General features: G+C 33.1%; 1 protein-coding gene across 3 annotated transcripts; it reads right to left on the bottom strand.

Annotated features, from left to right (window-relative positions):
* Nucleotides 1-3,459: 3,459 nt before the first annotated feature.
* On the bottom strand, nt 3,460-17,234 carry LOC149808439 (lysosomal proton-coupled steroid conjugate and bile acid symporter SLC46A3-like). 3 transcript variants are annotated; one of them, XM_089977211.1, is made up of 6 exons: nt 16,895-17,234; nt 16,524-16,655; nt 13,276-14,406; nt 12,134-12,217; nt 6,621-6,777; nt 3,460-5,885 (listed from the first exon to the last, which is right to left on the bottom strand). In XM_089977211.1, exons 2-6 carry the CDS (start codon nt 16,624-16,626, stop codon nt 5,783-5,785), a joined length of 1,578 nt encoding a protein of 525 aa, XP_089833337.1. In that variant the 5' UTR covers nt 16,627-16,655; nt 16,895-17,234; the 3' UTR covers nt 3,460-5,782. The 3 variants fall into 3 exon arrangements, with proteins under 3 accessions (XP_089833337.1, XP_089833329.1, XP_089833344.1); XM_089977203.1 differs by lacking the exon at nt 16,895-17,234 and adding an exon at nt 16,820-16,849; XM_089977218.1 differs by lacking the exon at nt 16,895-17,234 and adding an exon at nt 16,033-16,133 and having other exon boundaries at nt 3,461-5,885; nt 16,524-16,725.
* Nucleotides 17,235-20,692: the final 3,458 nt, after the last annotated feature.

Below are 20,692 nucleotides of genomic sequence, written 5' to 3' on the forward strand. Positions count from 1 at the left end.
TGAGATAAGTTTCTCTCTATCTTATGCCAATTATTATTAAATTCTTATGTAGAAGAAATATACTTTATATGTATCTATATTATCTAAATTATTCACCCTTTTATATTAGATGGAAATGAACACAACTTCACTTGAAATTTGGGTCCTGTAAGGGATGTTATAGCACAGTTGCCTTTGGGCTGTCCTTGGACCTGTTGGGCCCTGCCCCATATATTTGTCCAAGGTAAGGTCATCAAACTTTCACTTCTCATTTTTCGCATTGCTGACTTTGCCACCTTTAATTCCTTTATCATAAGCTACCTCTCCCTTTTAGATAAACACTTTCCTCCTGTTTTTAACTCCATTTGATGTGCTATACTTAGTGTTTATATTTGGCATTTTTCTGTATTTTATTCCCCTAATTTCACCTCCCAATCCAAACATAACCACTTAGAAGCTGCGATTTACTATATTTGGTGACTGACTGGCTTATTGAAACAATTTTATTCACATTACAAAGGAGGAAAGCTTACTATTTGTGTTACAAAGAGGATGGGTAGGTGGACCTTTGTGTGAGGACTGGTGGTTAGTGACCTCTTGTATCTGTAGATAGTGTAAAGTGGTCAAAGCTTATACTTTATAATAAGATTGGGTCATGTCCACCTGTCTCTGATGTTAAGTTCTGCACCTACCAAACAAATATAAATTCCTTTCTTTTAGGTGAATTGTACATTTTGAAGTAGGACAGGTGCATACTATTTGGTACATTGACCTTTGACCTAGTTATTACATAATATGATATAATGTGATTTATCCCATATCACCTATGTGAAGTTCAATAATTGCTGATATGAATAAGATAGAACTCATAGTTGAAAGAATTCATTTTATTTCAAAAGATGATTTTGATGGTGAAGCAAAAGTATGAAAACAATAGTTCAAACAGCTCAATGACATTTCTATACACATTCATATAAGACATAGGTTAGTACCTCATCAAATTGTTTTTCACAAGTGAGACTAAGTATATTTGTTACTTATACAGTCCCGAACTATTTCACAGATTATTGGAAAAATTAAGGTTTGCTATAGGTATAACGGTACCAATTGCGCAAGTCCAGGTGGGCGGAGCTTAAGGTGTATGGAACATTGTATTCAGAATTAAAGAACAAAACTAGCTGTGATTGGTGCATTATGTAAGACTTGTGCTTTCTGTTTGGCTTAAAAAAAAGTTGAGCCTCTTGGCAACATGTGAGTTTGTGTTAATTTCTATCTAGATCATATTTTGTATTTTTTATGATTTTTTTAAAATATGGTACACATGACTGAAAATGTGCTTGTTGTGACTAGATAACTCTTACCCCTGTCTAGTTCCAGTAGAGTTATCTCTCTTAAATGCAATGGAGTACCTGGTTATGTCATTGTCAAATTGACAATCTAGCATTGTTCTATATGACAGCGTGTGACATGCATGCCCAAGTAGGACAGAAAGTATATTTATTTCACAAAACATTAGCATTGAGGTATATGGAAAAACAATTGGTACCGTGATACCTTATGACCGATAGCCATGTAGGACTAGTATAAACAGGTTTAAAACATGTAGCTGTGTAGGACTAGTAAAATCAGATTTAAGGGACTCTGGGAAGACAAGTAATTACTTGATGGAGATGGTCTGAAAATTATGATTTTACTTTTAAGTTGTCATCTTTGAGTTTATCTTATATTCAGCAAGACAGGGACATATCAGCCTTGCTGATGAATAGTTATATCAATATTTCCTCATGCAATTTATCAAGCATTTTCCTTTGAAATCGTTAAATGTTGATGTTGTTGTATCCGTGTCGAGTTTTACTGATCCGCTAAATGCTAGATGCTTGTTTGAATTTTTAACACTGTAAAGAAAATATTATTATGTTATGTATGAATGTTCTTTTGACCCCAGGTGATTCCCTTGTGTATTTAGTTCTGTGTATATTGATGTATGAAATTTTTCCTGTTATTGTATTTAACTTTTGAATGTAATATCTTGTGCATATTTTTCTCTATTTCTTAATTAATAAATTTCCTATATTATTCAAAGATTGTGTTCTCATTTATAATATTTGGAAAGTTTCTCGTTAAGAAGTTGACTACATAGGTAACCTAGTGCATCTTTATTGTCGTTGTTGCTTAGCTGCATTATTGCAAACACACTCTGAAATTCTTCAATTTTTCTCTTCTTATTTAGGTTAGCATAAACTTGCATTTTTTGCACCAATGACCTTGAGATGGGCTTCATTCTCCATTTGGTAAAGATTTGTCTCCTCATAAAATGCTTGGCAGTATTGGTCCAGAATATTATACAGTATGTCTTGATTTTATCCTACAAGTTACAAATCTGATAATATCATGCACTGAAAATTGATGTTGGTAGTGTTGTGGAGGGAAGGAATGGTTTATTTTACTCATTATTGTTGATATTATGCCTCAGAAATGGGAGCTAAGTACTTGTTTCCAATAACGTAAGCATAAAAATGGGAGAGAATTTATTCAAAGAGATGAAAACTTTAATTTTATTGCTTTTCATGAATAATACTTTTGTAAAAGTTTCTTACAGAAAAAAAGTCATGATCATCAGTTGTTACTATGCTAGATTTGCAATTAATGAGTTGTGAGTTCAAATCTCTGCTTAACCAATTTTGGCTACTGTGATATGTCTCTAGGTAAAGCACATAACAGTAAAGCACATAACACCTGTTGTATTGACACCAGAAAGCATTTATATGCCAGTGTGTTATTAAATATCAGTCTTCCATAGGAATAGGTTCTTAGATTATTCAAAGTTATTGATTGTTAAAGGAAAATCAATCATACATCCATAACCAAACTGAAAAATTAATTTAACTTGCTGTGGTCTGCATACATTTTGTTTTCATATCACCTATCAAAGCATAGGGTAGACATGGATATATTCTGGAGATAGCATCATCAATATTTACAATTGTGTGTAAAGTTTTCAAAACTAGGATAAATCAGGAGCATATCAAAGCATGGTTAGCTGGCATAACAGCATTTACAAGAATAGATTTATACTCCTTGCTGTATGCAATCAAACAAGTCAGTTTTCCTTACATGAGAGTGATTGCTTTTACAGACGGGTGCATAGTCCAGAACTCAAGAGATGTGTCGTAGATATGGTCTCCTAGACAGTGCTAAGTTTTAGCAGTGGCACTTTTCACCTTGGAATCTTGATTCCTTTGTCAAGTGCAACACTTAACAAAAGTAAAACAAGACAAAACAGAAACCATTAAAACATAAGTATTGTATGCATTGTAACACACACACACACACACACACACACACACACACACACACATATATATATATATATATATATATATATATATATATATATATATATATATATATATATATATATATATATATATATATATATATATATATAATTTAGGAATAAATAAAGTTTTATTATTTTTATTATATATAATGCACATTTAAAAATATACCTTGATATATTATTCAGAACTCAAATTTTGTAATAAAAAATTATGATCTGCATAATACTTATAATCATATAAATAAATAAATATTTTATAAATAATTCATCACAATATATTGAAATTATTTTTAAAATGCCATTCCTAATCTTTATCGATATACTGTAGGCAGCTGACCCAAATTGCATAATACATTTCACAATAAATCACAAGGACCTGAGTGATGTATAAATCTTGGCAGAACAGATACAAATTTTTCCTCTTATGGGTTTACAGAAATAAAATTAGGTAGATGTAGTTTACAATACAGTTCAAAAGTCATGCAATGATGTGCAAAAGGTTTGTTTGTGTTAATAGACTTTTTATTTTTGTTGAGCTTGTTATCACTCTGAAGTCCATATTTCTGATTTGATCTTAAGCTCTTTGATGTGTTGAACAATGCTCCACTCAGATGAATGTGATAATCTTGCACTTGAGTGGTTCTCTCTCTGGAGCTTGTATTTCTGATCCGATTTTGATCAGATGTGGTATGTAAGCATAGCCTTATGGCATCAAGATCGCTGATGAGTTCGATTATGAGTGATTTCCACATATACTGATTAATTGATTTTGTATCTGATGGCTGAACTCACGAACATTCTAAAGGTCATATTTTGTTATATCTGATTTTGATCAGAAATGTCACATTAACATGTATCATTGAGATCGCAGTGTTAAGTATATCTATATTTTTTAACTCCTAGTACATGATTTTGTTTAATTTTTGTATTTTTTATTCATGGCTGTAAATGTTAGTGATTATATTTAGATGAAATTTCGTACGGACATAAAGTATATTTTAAAATATTAAAGAATGTAGAATTGCATCGGATCTATAAATAGATAGTTACATATGTGTTGAGTTACTAATAATAAAATTATGCGTAAATATGTGTACGAGATTCCGCCTTTGTCCTAATGGACAGATCGGTCTGATGGGTGGTATCTTAGAAGAACTTAGTTAATTCCTTTTGGAGTTATGTGTATGAATAGATATTTTAAAATATTAGACTGATTAGTAAGATCTGTCACGTAGGGTATTTTACGAGAACTTTTCATTCTTTTGGACTTTAATAAAACTTGTTCAAGATTATTCCATTGCTTTGCGTTGATCTTGAATAATTTGCTTTGACCTTGAATGATTTGCTGGAGCACGGGCTTGAATAATTTGCTTTGAGCTTGTGCTGGAATAATTTGCGTTGGGTTTGCATAATCTGGTTTGTTGAGCTTAAAGAATTTGCTCAGAAAATTACAAGACAGGTACAGAGCAAGGGAATGTATGTGTCCATTGACCACTGTTTCGGAATTTTGACCAGCAAGCATGTCAGCAATGAAATGGTTGCTATCTATAAGCAGATTAAAGAAAATAAATTAAAACATGCAATACATTTTTTCCAAATAAAGTTTATGAATTAAATTCGGGCTCTGCTAAAATTGTTAAAACATATTCAAGTGTTCAACGTTAACCTAACTTTCACATTTCTCCAAATAGACTTCTTCTCCCCAACCACTAACATATCAACCCCATGTGCTTATTACTGATACGCAATAAGTCCGCTATGTTGAATAGTTTTTAGATATCCCTCACTAACATATCAACCCCATGTACTTATTACTGATACGCATTAAGTCCGCTGTGTTGAATAGTTTTAGATATCCCTCTCCCATCGAAAAAGTTTTTACTTTATTAACTTTAAAATTGAGGTTGAATTCTAAGCTTATAAATGTTTCGAGAATATCGTGTTTGGCTATATTATCATTATTATGCATCCTACACCAGTAAACATTACACGTATTACACTCTTATGTCGTCTAAATATATTGGCTGTCTACCTTCCATTTGAAGTCAATTATGAACCCTTGACAGTTGAAGGATTACACATTATGCTTCTTCTCTTGCTTGTGTAAATATGTGTCCAAAATCAATGTTTGAGTTTTACCATTCAATAAGTTCCTGTCACTTCTAATTAAATGTTTATGTTTTGTATCACCGCTCTTGATCAAGTACAGTAATATTTTAATAGTAGGGTCTGTGCTTTTTATTTGTTTCTCAAATTATGATAATGTCCAAAGATTATATATCGCCTGCGAAGCAAAGGGGAGCCAAAGGTATATTCAGAGGATGGAATCATTATAATACTGTATTTTACATAGCACAGCTTCTATCGCATACTCCCATCACCGGCGACGAGATCATTCATTTTTTGACAGGTGTCCTTTAATCACAGAATGTGTGTGTGCTGTTAATGGCGTTACTGCTTTGTTTAGTGACCTTCATCCAAACCCATTTTGTTGATATTATTCTCTAATACGTCTTCCATCCGTGAATAATTGTCATTAGAAGTTCGAGTCCTGTATATTAACATCCTGAAATTGAAACATTAAGTGCTGTTATATTTTCGTTATGTTAATACACATCAGTACGAATATGACTAGTACGCTTTTCTGCCAAAATGAATTCAATACATACATAGAACCTGCTAGTATAACATGATGCAGTAAGTAAACCCGTAGATTATAAATCCACAGACATCCGACGTTCTCGTAATTAATTTCTTATATTTTGCATATTAATAACAAAGTTACAACATATTGTATTACGTTGTATACATTAGTTATTGGTCAAATGTTAGGTGCCTGTGATACGATTCAGTGTCTGCCTATGCGACGAGCTTTTGCTTGTAAACTTTGATATAAAACTAGCATTGGCTTTTGATGCCACTATCAGGAAACTCTGGTTCATCCAGCTCTTGCCTATTTTTTTTTTCTTTCTTTCTTCTTTAATAGCGAACATTTATTTTTAATAGGCTGTAAAAAATATTTGCATAAAATGGTGTTCTCCCAACTAAATTAAAGATCTAAAGTAGCATATTATATGATACAAATGATTCAGTATCCGTGTTAGATTTTCGCCATGTGACCACAAAGACAAATGTGTTGATCTTGATTTCATGTAAAGATGCTGCGGCCAACATGGAACAATGGCATTTATCGTCCCTTGAAATATGGCTGAAATAAATGAAACATTTCTTTTTGAACAAGAGCGCAAAATGACACCAAATGATTAACATCCTTCCAGTAGCCAAGAAGAACAGAACTTACACTAGAAGAAGTACACAAACAAATTGTAATCCAGCAAAAAGGATGAATACTGTCCCGGTGAAGATGGATGCTGTAGCTGAATAAATGGTATTCGTCAGGACAGTGCTGAACACGTTGCAGATCTGATTCATGGCTGATATGGTGGAGAAAATGGCACCTAGATGAAAGAAAAATCGCATAGTATAGTCACAATACATACTTCAGATCGAAATGTTCTTGTTATTTAACAAAATACAAATACAAATATTATCTCATCTGATCAATGGACATAAGCATGTGTAAAGTAACATATTTGGAACAACTTTCGCGTTTAAGGGCTATTTCATGGTATTTGTCGCTCTTACATCCTGTTAAACAGTTTTGTAACATTGTACGGTCTTTAAATCATGGTTAATTGCTTTTATTTTAATTAATTTTTGAAAAAGTTAAAATGTGGCTTAAATATAAATATTCATATTTAAAAGTTTTATAAACAAGGTCAATTACATAGCATTTGCCGTTGTCAGAAGCTACAAAACAGATTTTGACACTATACTGCATTTAAAACATCGCATTGACATAGCGCCTTAGAGCATTTAGTTTTAATGCGCTAGGTGGCGTGCATAACGATAGTTATAGTGCTTAGGAACCTGTATTCAATATACGTTACTAACCTGCGTTTGATAATATTTATGCATTTCAGAGGCTCATAGATAAATATGCTTTGTACCAGGCCGTCGATGGCATCAATAGCGTTTTGAGGGCTTTTAAATTTTCCCATGAAAAATCGGTTTATAAATGCACTATTGGTTTGACTGGGCGATTAATTAGGAGAGAAGATAGAATTGATGGAATCTTACTGTATACCTCATTGGTGTATTTAAAGTTGGTTTCTGACACACCATACAAATATGTCTCATTTGTGAATTTATTATATAAAATACCTAAAACGAGTTGTTTGTTGATATCTCCAGACTGTTTGCCTATATCTTTATTATCTAAGCCATTAAATAAAATGAAGTATATTTTGGTACATCATAAAATAATTAGGTTAGATACATACTCTGACATTGTTATTTAGTGCTGGTGAAAACTATTTGTTTATTTGATTCATATTATTGAAATCAATATTTACATCATCAAATATAATTATTTAATGGCATCAATATCTAACTCCTCAACAAATAAAATATTTCAGAAGAAATGAGAGCCAAAGTTTAAATCAGTTTCCTTTTCTAGTACATCAAAACATTATCTCAGAATACACTACTTTTGTTGGTCATCACTGACTGTATAAATATTTACTGTCATAATAAAATTATTTTAATAAATTAAATAAGTAAGACGTTTTGTTTTTATCATTTCCAGTTGTGCCAACGAACAAATAATTGCAGTAAGACAGTAAGAAGTGGAGTTAATTACCTTTGACTTCATTATAATCAGCATCAAAATTAATTATTTCCCTTATGATTAATTTTAATGTCGATTATAACAAAGTCGAAGGTAATTAACTCCACTTCTTACTGTCTTACTGCCATTATTTGTTGGTTGGCGCAATTGGAAATTATAATTTCTAGCATAATACTTAGTAACGTGAAACTAAATTTCTTCATTTCCATTGGACTTGTGCAATGTTAAATATTTCTGTAATGGAATTACATAGACTTCACTCAGCTGGAATCATTTTATTTCTTCAAACATATTTTATTGTTTGGTTATCATTACCATGTATATAATTCATAAATCTTGCCATACTTAGAACACAATCGTCTTACATAGCCATGTAATTCTTTAATGTTACTTGTATTAATTAACCTTAATATTATTATGATATATTAAACAGGAAACCCGAATATTGATGTAATAACGTCAAACTAATATTGATCGTTGGTTCCTATTCTAATTATTGTCAATTCTTTAAACGATATTTTTTTTATTAAAGAGGATTCCAACAACACTTCCATATATCTGTATTATAGGTTTTTAATGAACTGAAATCTATTTCATGATAATCACAAAAATTATCCCTGTAAAATTAAACAGGAAGTAAATTTCTTTTGTTGTTTTTTTAAAAAAAAATACGAACAGATATTACTTCTTGCATGGCAACACACATGGTTTCCACAAAATTATGCTTTGGGACTTTGATAGAGTACAAAAATGCTGCTACAATTTTTTTCTTTTCCATTCAAGCTCTGGTATACTGTTAACTAACTGTTTAAACTGTATCCTAACATCAATAAGATTTTGCCGTTTACGCTATCTACATATGTTCTCTCATCAACTGGTGATACACCAAAAAACTTTATGTCACCTTTGAAAATTTTAATTTTAAAAGAGGTAATTAAATTTCTGCATAATCTTTGCTTTTATGCAAACCTGCCGCATGCAATTTTGATTTAGGGATTATTGCGTTGTATGATATAGCCGTGTCTAATTTGCCTGTCATTGCATCACCATTTAAGAAGAAAAAAAAAAAACATATCTTTGTTTCACTAATAATTTTGAGCATGTCTAAGGTCGCGTTTCTTCTTGATCAGAAATAGTTCAGGTAAATTGATTATTGTTTTAATCAAGCTGATATTGGCAAAAAGAACCTGTCTCGGTTTTTAGCTCCATAGTAAACTGTTTACCATCAGTTTTTATTACCAAGCCAATAAATTGAATATTTACTGGCTGTTTTTCGTCATCATAGCTAATAGTTTTACTATTACCAAGTTTAACTATTTTTTCCTCCGAGATCCATCAATGCAACCAATATATCAATCTGACCAGGTAATTGTCCAAAATGCCAGTCATAATATCACCAGGTTGCGTCAAATAAATACATCTAATTTCTGTATTTATTCATCGACTTTTTGGATTTGGTCATCAATTAAATTTGTCATAACAGTGTTGATATTAGAATTAGCATGTGAATTTGTTTCCGCATCAGTGGTGCTAACAGGTTGTTCTAATTTTACTACCTTATTACTGTTCAACTTTGCAACAATTCTGCTTAATTCATTTTTAACAGTGGTAACTTCGTTTCCTGTTGCATATTTAGTTGTATCCAATTGTGTATTAATAGTATCAATACATGTATCAAAACTGTTATACCTCATTATAGTATATAATTATATTATGTTTAAGCATTATGAAGAAGCATTGAGTATACTCCAAGTTACAAAAATATTATTAAATATAGCACTAAGGCAATGACACAGTGTTGGTGATTAGTTATGAAATGGCAAAACTAGTAAAGTTTAGTTGTGACGTGACGGGTTGTTATGCCGCCACTGTGGTAGGTGTGTTATGGTTGGGATGGGGTGCTCCCAATACTCTATTTAAATTATCACAGAAGTCCCACCCAGGCTCGATTTTGGTTGCAAGTTAAATTAGTGAAAGATCGATGTAAAGCTCCGAGTCCCCAGTCAGCAATACCGACGGTTAAATGACTGAATATACAAAAAAGTGAAATTCAACTCATGGCAATTTAATAACAGTTCAATAGTCAAGTGCTTCAAATTTCCCAAGTACTCTCCTTCCGCGCGACCCTATGATAGCCTATTGCATCATTTGATTAGTAGTGTGAGATAGCTTCTCACCTGTCCTCGTATTATACTCATCTGTGTATTCTTCTCTCCTATTCATACTATTTCTTATCTTCCTCCCGACTTTCTCCAAATTCCTTCTCCTCCTCGGCCTCTCTATGCTCCTGCTCCTTCTCCACTTTTCCACCTCAACTACTTTCCTCCTCCTCCTCGACTCTCTCCACCGACTAGACTAGTCGACTCCGACTGCTCTACTAGTCTCACTTCCGTCTCCCTCTCAGAGACTCGGGACTTAACAGAACCGGAAGTTCTGTCCCCCAAAATGCTTCCTTTACAAAGCTTTGTCTTTCCTTAGAATCTCCTCTCTAATTTTTACCGCCAAATTACGAGTGGCTTAAACGGAAAAAACCTATATTACTCGGCAAGCTTCCTAGGCGAGACTAAATTTTCTCTTACTAGTTAGAAGTTGTAATTCGGATCAATATTGTTATCACAATTCCAATTGGGTGTCGCTTTGACCCGATCCATTCAAACTTAGTGGACAATGTCCTCTCTCTGTCTGTCCACGTGGGGACGGGTTTAGAACACGCCCCGTTGCCTCGCGGTCACTCTGATCTTAGGACAAAGCCGTAACACATAGGTGCCGATCCAAGATGCCGGATCTTCTCTCTGGTCACGCTAACATTGCGTACGAGAGTAACTTTAGCCTGCGGCTTGTTGTTGTTGTTGTTGTTGTTGTAGGGTTTAACACCATTTTTCAGCACACGATAGGCTATACATGGCGGCCAGTATTAATGGTGGAGGAAGAAACCGGGAAAACCCCGGAAAGAACCACCGACCCACGAGAAGCTACTGGCAAGCTTTCTCACATACCCACATTGGCTGAATCCGAGACTCGAACCCACGCAGACAGAGGTGAGATGGCAGTGATCCGTAACGGAGAGCGTTTTAGCCCACTCGGCCACTCGGTGCCCCCTAGCCTGCGGCTATGTTAAGACTTCAAACCATGGCTTGTAATTATACCTTAGTTTATACACGACTTACGAACTGAGGTTGAGCAAACGTGACAATAGTGTTATTGAAGCTAAATATGATATACATTATATAAAGGTATATTACATACCAAGAGAATATCCGTTAGTTCCAGAGAGGATAGATGTTGCGAAATAATGGATAAGTGAATACCGGGCAGCATTAGCTAATGAATTACAAATCAACTTTATTAATTATAATAAATGTGTCCTAAATTTAACATGAAAAATAAAATAAACAAAAACATAAATACTTCATTTTTGTTTGAGAACATTTATTAATTTTACAAAATACACTATTGGAAACGTTATGTACAAGCAGAATTTGTGAAAGATCACTGTCCTCAAATTATTATAAAATTGTGGGACTTCTTTTAATCGATATAGCAATGTAGTCGCCACTCGAACTGGCACAGAATTGAAAGAAATATCCACGCAAACCGACGGTTTTGCTTACAATATATAAGAAATACAAATCTATGTTTTTCTAGTAGATGTAAAGAAATATTCCATCATGACATAGGTCCTTATATCTACTCATAAAACGTAGATACGTAGTAGATGTAAGGAAATATCCCATCATGACAAATGTCCTTATATATACTCATAAAATGTAAATGTCCTCTAAAGCTTCTAAAAACGATAAATACTATGAAACAACCAAGTTGTGAAGATTGTTGAATGGTAAATATATTTAAAACTTAATTAAAATTATAAAAAAAACTAAGCATGTTTTGAATACAGTACAGTGTTTAAATAGCAATGTTTGATAAGATAAAAGAATAACAAATACCATGAAAAAATCACTAAACACAAGAAAAACAAGCTGCACCAGCTGGGATATTTCACACCTACTGACACAATTTTGTAATGTTACCTTCATCCAATGATTTTTAAAAATCTGCACAGTTCCAATCTGATTGGAACAACGATGTTAAAAATAGTGAGGAATTTTAAATCTAGACTGTACCTTGTTTTTCTGGCGGTGTTAGACATGACATTATGCTTCTTATCATTGGGATTGTAAGATTTCCTCCAGTACCAACAACCGTAACTGAAAATAGATATAATGAAGTCAGTTTGCTACTTCTTCCATATTAAGCGGTAATAGATAATGATACATTAATGATAATGATGTTGACTGTGGTATTACCTATAGCGAATCAATTAAAAATTTTGGCCGAATTATTATAATGATGTCATACCCCAGAACTAGATAGTTATAGAAATATATCAAAAGAAGAGAGGTTTAGTGTATCATGTACTCGAAATATGATTGAATCGGAGTATCATGTCACACCCTCATATCATAATCCTCTATGCATATATTTACTTATGTCCTTCGTTACACAAAATTGAATCTCTCTTGACTTCACAGTCATGATGTATTTTGCAATGAGACAACATACTATCTTGATCGCTTCCGTCTTTGTTTGCTTCTTGATAAATCTTTATGTAGAAATTCTGCAATTTTCTGAGATATTAATGTGATTGTTTTAAAACTTCCATAATTCAGTTTCATGATAGGTCTGTGTGAATAAGATTATTTGTACACTCGTCACTTGATATTGGAGTGTACTAACTTCAATCTTCTTTCTTATGCTAAATTTGCAATAAAAATGTTCATCTTGTTATAAAGTCATTTTAAAAACTAACTTAACTGTAAACCCAATAACCATGGTTACAGAATATCCTGTTATTAAATATATAAGGCCAGTGTACCTAAGGTTTTAAGTGACTTCACTTGAAATCTGGCCTTATGATAACGCCTGTCTAAAAGTTTCAAGTCGATTCGGTCCCTTAAGGAGAACTTTAAATGATAGCTGCGATAATTTCCACTTTTGAGTCAACAATTTGTATCAGTTGCAAACACTAGGCCTACATTTACCTATATCGTTTTGAATAATGTGATATGTTCTAGTGGTACTCTGCCTAATGCAAGGACGGGACTATTGACTTACTAAAGTTCCAAATATGTAAACAAATTTTGTTTTCTATTAACTGCAGAAAAGTCTTGAAATACCCTGATAGCAACTCAATGTCTTATTGATTTAAACGTACGTATTAATGGCGTATTGTGCAATTGATATGGGTAGAAACAGAAATAAATACCTAGATACAGCATTAAATCATTAGAAGCCAATCCTTCCAGCGTGTAAGAAGCTACACTAAAAGCTGCACTGATGACGGCTATAGTTTTGTCAGAGAGGTGCATCTGCGCAGGCTTTACAAGTAACATTCCAGCAACCTGCTGACACCCAATGCTTAGAGCTGAAAACCACCCAATTTTCAAAGGAGTCCAGCAAAATGGTGTACTTAGCTGGTAAAGGGGTTCAATAGCAGAGCTACCAATCCCGCTTAATGCACACAAAGTAAATATTAATAAGGTCACAATATAAATCCATCGTTTACCCGAGTTTGCTGGATCAATATAGAATCCAATCGCATCTTTTAAGTTCTGAAGCTTTGGGCTATATGTATGCCTGTTCACAAAGGTTTCCGGTAATATGAATACTAACAGAAGCGACATTAGGTAGAAACCAGCAGCAATGACCGATGACCAAAAGAAACCCGTCCACTGAATCGCATAACCAGAACCAAATCCCGCGCTAGCTCCAGCGAGACCAAACGATAGTTCCATCAACACAATTCCAAAGGACCTTTGTTTGCCCTTCTTTGTAAGGTCAGCCACATAGATGAAGGTCACCTGAAGCATTGTGGACAGTGCACCACTGAAGCCTTCAACAGTAAAAGGAATGATGTAGAACAATATGTTGAGATCAAAATGCATAGCAGCAGCAACTAGACATGTCCTTAACAGGCTTCCGAACGTACCTATGTAAAACAAAAACTTTCTACCGAACCTATCTGTATAGGACCCCAGCACGAGATTTGAAAAGACTGCAATGATATTTCCAGCAAGCGAAATGTAAATTTGCCAATGAGCTGTTTTCTCCTCCAAGTCCGTGCGAACCTTGTAGTTTTCAGTACTTTTATTCACGTTGCAATTGGTCATGTTATTCTGAATGGTGACATTGGGATAGTCCGTGCGTTTAATTTTATCGAAGATAAACTGAGCGAAGACATTGAAAGACATGATATATCCGCAGATGTATAAGAAAGCTATTGGTCCAACAAGCCAGTGTCTGAAGGTTAGCTTGACAGAAATTTGTTCCTCTTCAAAAAGATCATTCCTGGGAACCTCTGTTGCATCTTGCTTGGATTCAGTCCTAGCAAACATGTCTGTAAAGAAAAAAAAAATAATTATTCAATTGCATCAATTTCGTTTGTGTCAGCAAATTGTTTCAGTAATTTATGGTATATTCAATTTGCATGTTTGACAGAAACTATGATCTATGATCTTTTGAAATGTTAGTTAAATCCGCCACATGCCTATTACTTTACTTCCTATGTCGACTTTACACACACACACATACAAATATACATATACACAGACATATATATATATAAAAAGATTGCATGAATTGAAGGTGTACATGATGGCACCGAAGCGATGGGGTGGGAGGGCGTGGTAATTAAAATTAGCTATTTGATTTAATAAAACACGTTTGAGAAACTAGAGTACAAGTCGGGTTTTATAAATATGTGGAAGGCAATCATATAGAGAACTTCTACACAAATGAAACATAAATAGGATTTATTTATTACAAAAATTGTCTAAAATACAATTATAAAGGACCACAGGTTGGGCACTTAGGTGTAACATAATCGAGCTATCATTATTTCAGACTGAATGAGATTTAGAAAACATCAAAAAACATATGTAAGTGACAATGAAAACAAAATATTATCCTCTCGCACTAATGATTGTAAAATAAAGAAACAGGACACTGAAATAAATACAAAGGTACATAGTATGGATCCAATGGAAAATAATGATGAAGAACAAATAAATAATTATTTGTAATAGTCAGTAACTCTGTGATGTTGTCTTAGACAACCAAACACTACCGTGCCTCTTGTCTCTATAGTCAACCACTATAGTGACATTTCTCTTATCGTGAAAAAATATAATGACATTTCTGCCTATAGTCGAACACTATAATGACATTTCTCCCTATAGTCAAACACTATTATGACATTTCTCCCTATAATCAAATACTATAATGACATTTTTTTCTGTATATTAACACTATAATGGCATTTCTGAATATAGTCAAACACTATAATGACATTTCTCCCTATAGTCAAACGCTATAATGACTTTTCTCTATAGTCAAATGCTATAATGAAGTTTCTCACACATATGACCAAAGTTTACTTGACATTTCATATGATACCCTTGACCCGCTTTCTCGGCTCGGTCACTTTAACTATCCAGGCTTTTTATGCACACTAACGATGGCACTTCTCCTGCCTGTCTTTCATCTCTCCTTACTACAGCGGCGTCTAGCTACATCTAGTCAGCTGAATACTAGGACACAACATTCCAAATAATCTGCTTTCTGATTATCATTTAGATTAATAACATCTGAGCATTTCAATCAAACCAATATCAACATACCTGAAAGATTTCCTTACGTATGACTTTCTGTACTGTACGAAAGACATACCATTGATTGGCTAAATAAAAAACATTTGATATGCGAAAACTCTAAAATATATACAAACATCTCCAATATTAGTTATAATAGCAACAAAATAACCTACAAACAGGATTACTGCATATATGTTCATATCCCTGTTAATAATCCGAATCGTACCATCTCTCGCTAACACATTACATAAGCCACACACTCTTGGTGAATAAAACTAAAAGTATGATAAAACAATGCAAGCCTATATTATAACAATGAACATGTTTTGCGAAACTGAACATTAATTTGAACTAAAAAGAATACAACTCACCCAATTTGTTGGCTCGAACTCGGCAAAACTTAATGGCAATCCCGTCCCGACAGCTAAACGTACAAAGAGCTTCCCTCTAATGACTGTCCCAATCAAGATCCCTAAGTTATATATATCTATATATATATCTATATATATATATATATATATATATATATATATATATATATATATATATATATATATATATATATAGTCGCGCGCGGTAACATGTATTACGCCCGTTCCGCGCAAGCAATGTTAGTGTCACGCGATGCAAGGTAAAAGTACAATTTTGCTCCAGCTTTATAGAACCATAGACAGGCAGCGAGTTTATCACAAATATTTAGCTATCCTTACTGTTCTCTTTACGTGCATGAAAACTTATCACTGTCGACGTGAGAGGAAAATAAATGGACATAAAAGAAGTCGTCGAAGTGACGCCATAGAGTTCAACGGAAATCTAAAATGTGCATAGAAATCTACTAGTTAAATCAGTATCGTGTATTTACCTATCGGCACATGGAGTAAAACTGCTTTTCCATTTTCATCTTTGTTAGGATTATATTTGTTTGTGTTGCAGCTGTTTACTCCTTCCATTGCTCTGCGACACATGAACTGTTTTGTAGAAAAGCCGTCTTGTCCTAGAATTTACATTAAAACTTGGAGAGACGTCAATGAGACATACTGATATGTTTCAATCCTCATCTGACTCACATATATTAAACATGTTTATATATATATATATATATATATATATATATATATATATATATATATATATATATATATATATATATATATATACAGGTAAGATAGACACGTTCGCTAAATCCAGATCATTGGACTCCAATGATAAAATGAAATCACATGGTTTGATTACCTTGTTAGCCTTGTGCATCAACGATTTACAAATCTTTAGGTCAATATAGAGAGCACTTTAGATAGGTATACATGAGTCCATGTCACTATATGTGTTATCACATATGGGATAGGACAGTCTGTGCATGATATGTAAAATGTCATGTAAGTGCTTTAAGGTTTGAGTGTTTTGTCTGCAGATTAATGTATTTGTTGCTGCAGGCAAATCATGGAAATGCAGCCACGCATTTCACTGCCACATATATGTAATGACACTCAGTCAGGGTCAGTGTAATATCGATATAAGAGGCATAAACAAAAGACAGTTATCAGTGATATTCGTGTAGAGCCGGTACAAAAATTGAACTAATTTATAGAATCTACTAAGTAAGCGGTACGAGTAAAATGACACCAGCCTTTACTTTACAGACGACTCGAATTTATCAACTATCATTGTGAATAAATCCACTAATATTCATTTAAAACAATTGATTGCTGTTTTACTTTACTTCGAAAAAGGTCGTGCAGCTTTAGTACATTACTGTGTTTGGGTCGTGTTTTGTATTCCATCACCTGACGTAAATGCATTAATTTTCGGCTCGAAAAGGCTTACTAATAAGTCATACATGAGAAAAACATTGTAACTGTGTATGTCAGTGAAGGTTGAATATTTTGTTCAAAACTCTAAAATTCATAAGATAAATTCAAATTACTTATTCGGTTTTTGTGGGTTTTATTTTTACAAAGGAATCTTGTTTTTTTTAAATCTATGAATATTATTTATACATTTTCCATTACTTGCACAAATACCTCTGAGAAAGCCATACCCATTCACCAATTTTAAAAGAAACTTTATGCACGTTAAAAACCAAATACCAATAGTTCTATTTATACAAGTAAAGCTGAATCTTCTAAATGCATTTCAGTTCTATCCCATCCATTTTGTAACAAAATAATTTTGTAAGGCATTAAAAAAATACAGATCAAAATTAAAACCATTCATTTCTCCATTCAATTGTCACACAGAATTTTATTTCATTTAAAAAATCGGATTGCATTAAAAAATAACTATACATATCAGTATTGTTACTAGAATTTCAAAGGTTAATGTTGAGGACTCCAACACCTGGAAAAATGTGGAGTTCTACAGAAAGAAAATTGCAGTCCCAGTCCGTCGATCAGGATTACATAAACCGTTTTTATAGCTATGAAATGTTAGAGTGGCATAAACATAAAATGTAGTGCCCCAAACGTAAGCCATATATTTTTCTTTTGAAAGTAATCTAATTTAGTTCAATTAACAAATGAACTAGATGCATTAACAGGGGTCAAAATGAATGTTATCTGTTTTTTTTTTAGGAAGAAGTTATATAATTAAATTAATTATAAATAACAAAGTAATTAACAACAAGGAACATTTTTAAAGTTTTCTGCCAGTAAATTCTTGCCCAGTTTGTTTGACTTCTTCTTTGGATTATACAATCCCATATTTAAAATTATAAATGACGAAACACGACTTTAAAACAATTTTGTTTCACCGTTCAGTATTACTAACCAGGTTTTTTTCTTAATGTGAGAATATTTGCATTTGCAATATAAAATTCAAGTTGGTTACTGGACTCAGTTCCATTACAGTTACTGGTTATTTCGTTTAACAAAGAATGGTAACACCATGGAAATTGATGCTCTTTAGTTCGCTTGCACTTGACTTTAATATATTCTTTGAATTTTTGTATCACCAATTATTACCATGTTTTAAGTAAAATGTATTCCTTTTTTGAATTACTTGATCTTCGGAAACTAATTATGTTTGAAATAATATTACTTTATTTATTTCTGCAGAAAGTTTCCTGCATATTTCGAGTTGCGTTCTCAATAAATCAGCCTCGAATGTACGCTGCAATAGCGTTCGACAGTGGCTTTCCAATCTGATTCCGCTGATTATGAGAAGAGATACTGAATTTTTTGTTGCAAAATCTGTTGTTTAAACTCAAGCAAATTACCCCATTAAACAATTATCCCTTCCTTTGACGATCTAATGCACGGTATCGACTTGGTCGCTTATTCTTTGTTGAATATAAACGCTTCGAAACTTTCTGGCCCTTCGATTCATCCACAAGTTTCATTTCAGACGAATGTATGTGATCAGATTTTGCAATGGTGTGTAATTATACAGTCGTATACTCTGTACATACGTTTCTCATATTGTTTGCATGAAATTGGTCTGGGATATGGTCACTACTCTTTGGGAGCCTAAATAGCTGATTTTTGTCAACTAATTCATATCAGAGTGTTCAGCTAATATGCGAGGCATATGTGTATCTATTATGTATGCACACAGAACATTATGACTATTTTTACGCCATATCCAGCTTATTGGACAATCTTGTGTAACATTTTTACGTACTGGATTATAGCAGCGGAAGACACCATTTTATAAGGCGGGAGAAATGAATTGTCGATTTGCTTAGAAAGACAGCGTTACTCATTTGCCGCTTGTGAGTTGATGAAAAGTCCCCGTCATAGCGTCTTACGTGATGTTTGTTCTTTATATGCCCTTATGTTTAATATATGTATCCGATATCACTTAATGTTTGAATATTTGTTGTTCTTCTTCCTACATTTCGAAATTAGACATTTTTCGGACAAGAACTAGTTAAACTGGTATAACTTTACAGATTTTCAAGTGTACTAATCTTGTTCTTTATCGATAAAAGACACAGTATCTTTTGTTCTGTGACTGAAAACTGATTTTATAGGAGAATCAGTTAATGGTACCATATATACATTTGTCTGAAGTTGGATGCTCATTATCAAGACCCTACTGGAGAGCTTTTTGCTTTGTTCTGTGCTCAAGTATTGTGTATGCAATGTTTCTTTCTTTCATGCAAAACTGGAATGATTCTAAATTGAATTGCTTGTGAAACTCGAAGCCACGACATACAAGGCAGAAAGAGAGGTCGTACCGCACTTCTACACTTAGGATTGTATGATTAATTGTGTAATGAAGGAATGTACCGCTTTTTATTATGTCATTTGGTTCTATACTTTATGTGTTTGGTCGCTCTTGATAGCTCATGTAAACTGGTTTTTTTTGTGTACTTGCCATCTAACATATTCCTCCATAGATTCTTACTCACTTTTCAGGCACAAAAACAACCTATTTCCCAGTTATCTCAAAGCTCCATTCCGAAAATTAATTAATTTCTTTGTATTCTATATATGTTGCAAATGTGCTATTTTTTCATAGCTTCCCTATTCGTTTAATAAATAATTAATGTTGTAGCCATTTACTTAATATATTACAATTTTAACTAATCAGTTAGTATATTATTTATCCATATATATTTAGTAATAGTGATATATTTATTTATTTATTTTCACGTAACTGTTTACATTTTCATTCATGTCATAAAAGTGGCAGTCAACTTACAAATTTCAAATTAATCAAAAAGGTTCTTAATACAAAAACTAGCAATAATTTTATGTGTTTATATTAATTTTCTCTCTTAAAAATGAGAAGTTAAACATTCTAAGAAATATTTAGATAGCAACTTCCTTATGCAATATGACAATATGACAAAGCTGGGCTTAAGTCTGGTCTGTATCGGACAGACACTCGGAGCGTAACATCTTTAAAGAAAATATTGTAATGATTGTGAGATTATTTGAAATGAGTTTCTTTCTTCGTTTTGTTACTTTCTACATCCGGACATACAATTCTGTCCGACGTTGGCAATCTAGCAGTCGAGCTCAGTAGCAGATGCTGTATCAAATTTTCGATTTTTAATTAATTTCAGTTTGCGTTCAACACTAATCA

Source organism: Sinohyriopsis cumingii, chromosome 1, assembly GCF_028554795.1.
Source record: "Sinohyriopsis cumingii isolate HCF-2022 chromosome 1, ASM2855479v2, whole genome shotgun sequence".
NCBI lineage: Eukaryota > Metazoa > Mollusca > Bivalvia > Unionida > Unionidae > Sinohyriopsis > Sinohyriopsis cumingii.

Coding starts and splice junctions, on each gene's coding strand:
- LOC149808439 (XM_089977211.1), bottom strand. CDS start 16,626: ATGTGTCGCAGAGCAATGGAAGGAGTAAACAGCTGCAACACAAACAAA. Junction 6,778..12,133: donor AACACCGCCAGAAAAACAAG/GTACAGTCTAGA, acceptor TCTTTCATCTAG/GTGCCATTTTCTCCACCATA. Junction 5,886..6,620: donor GTTTGTGTACTTCTTCTAGT/GTAAGTTCTGTT, acceptor TTTCAATTTCAG/GATGTTAATATACAGGACTC.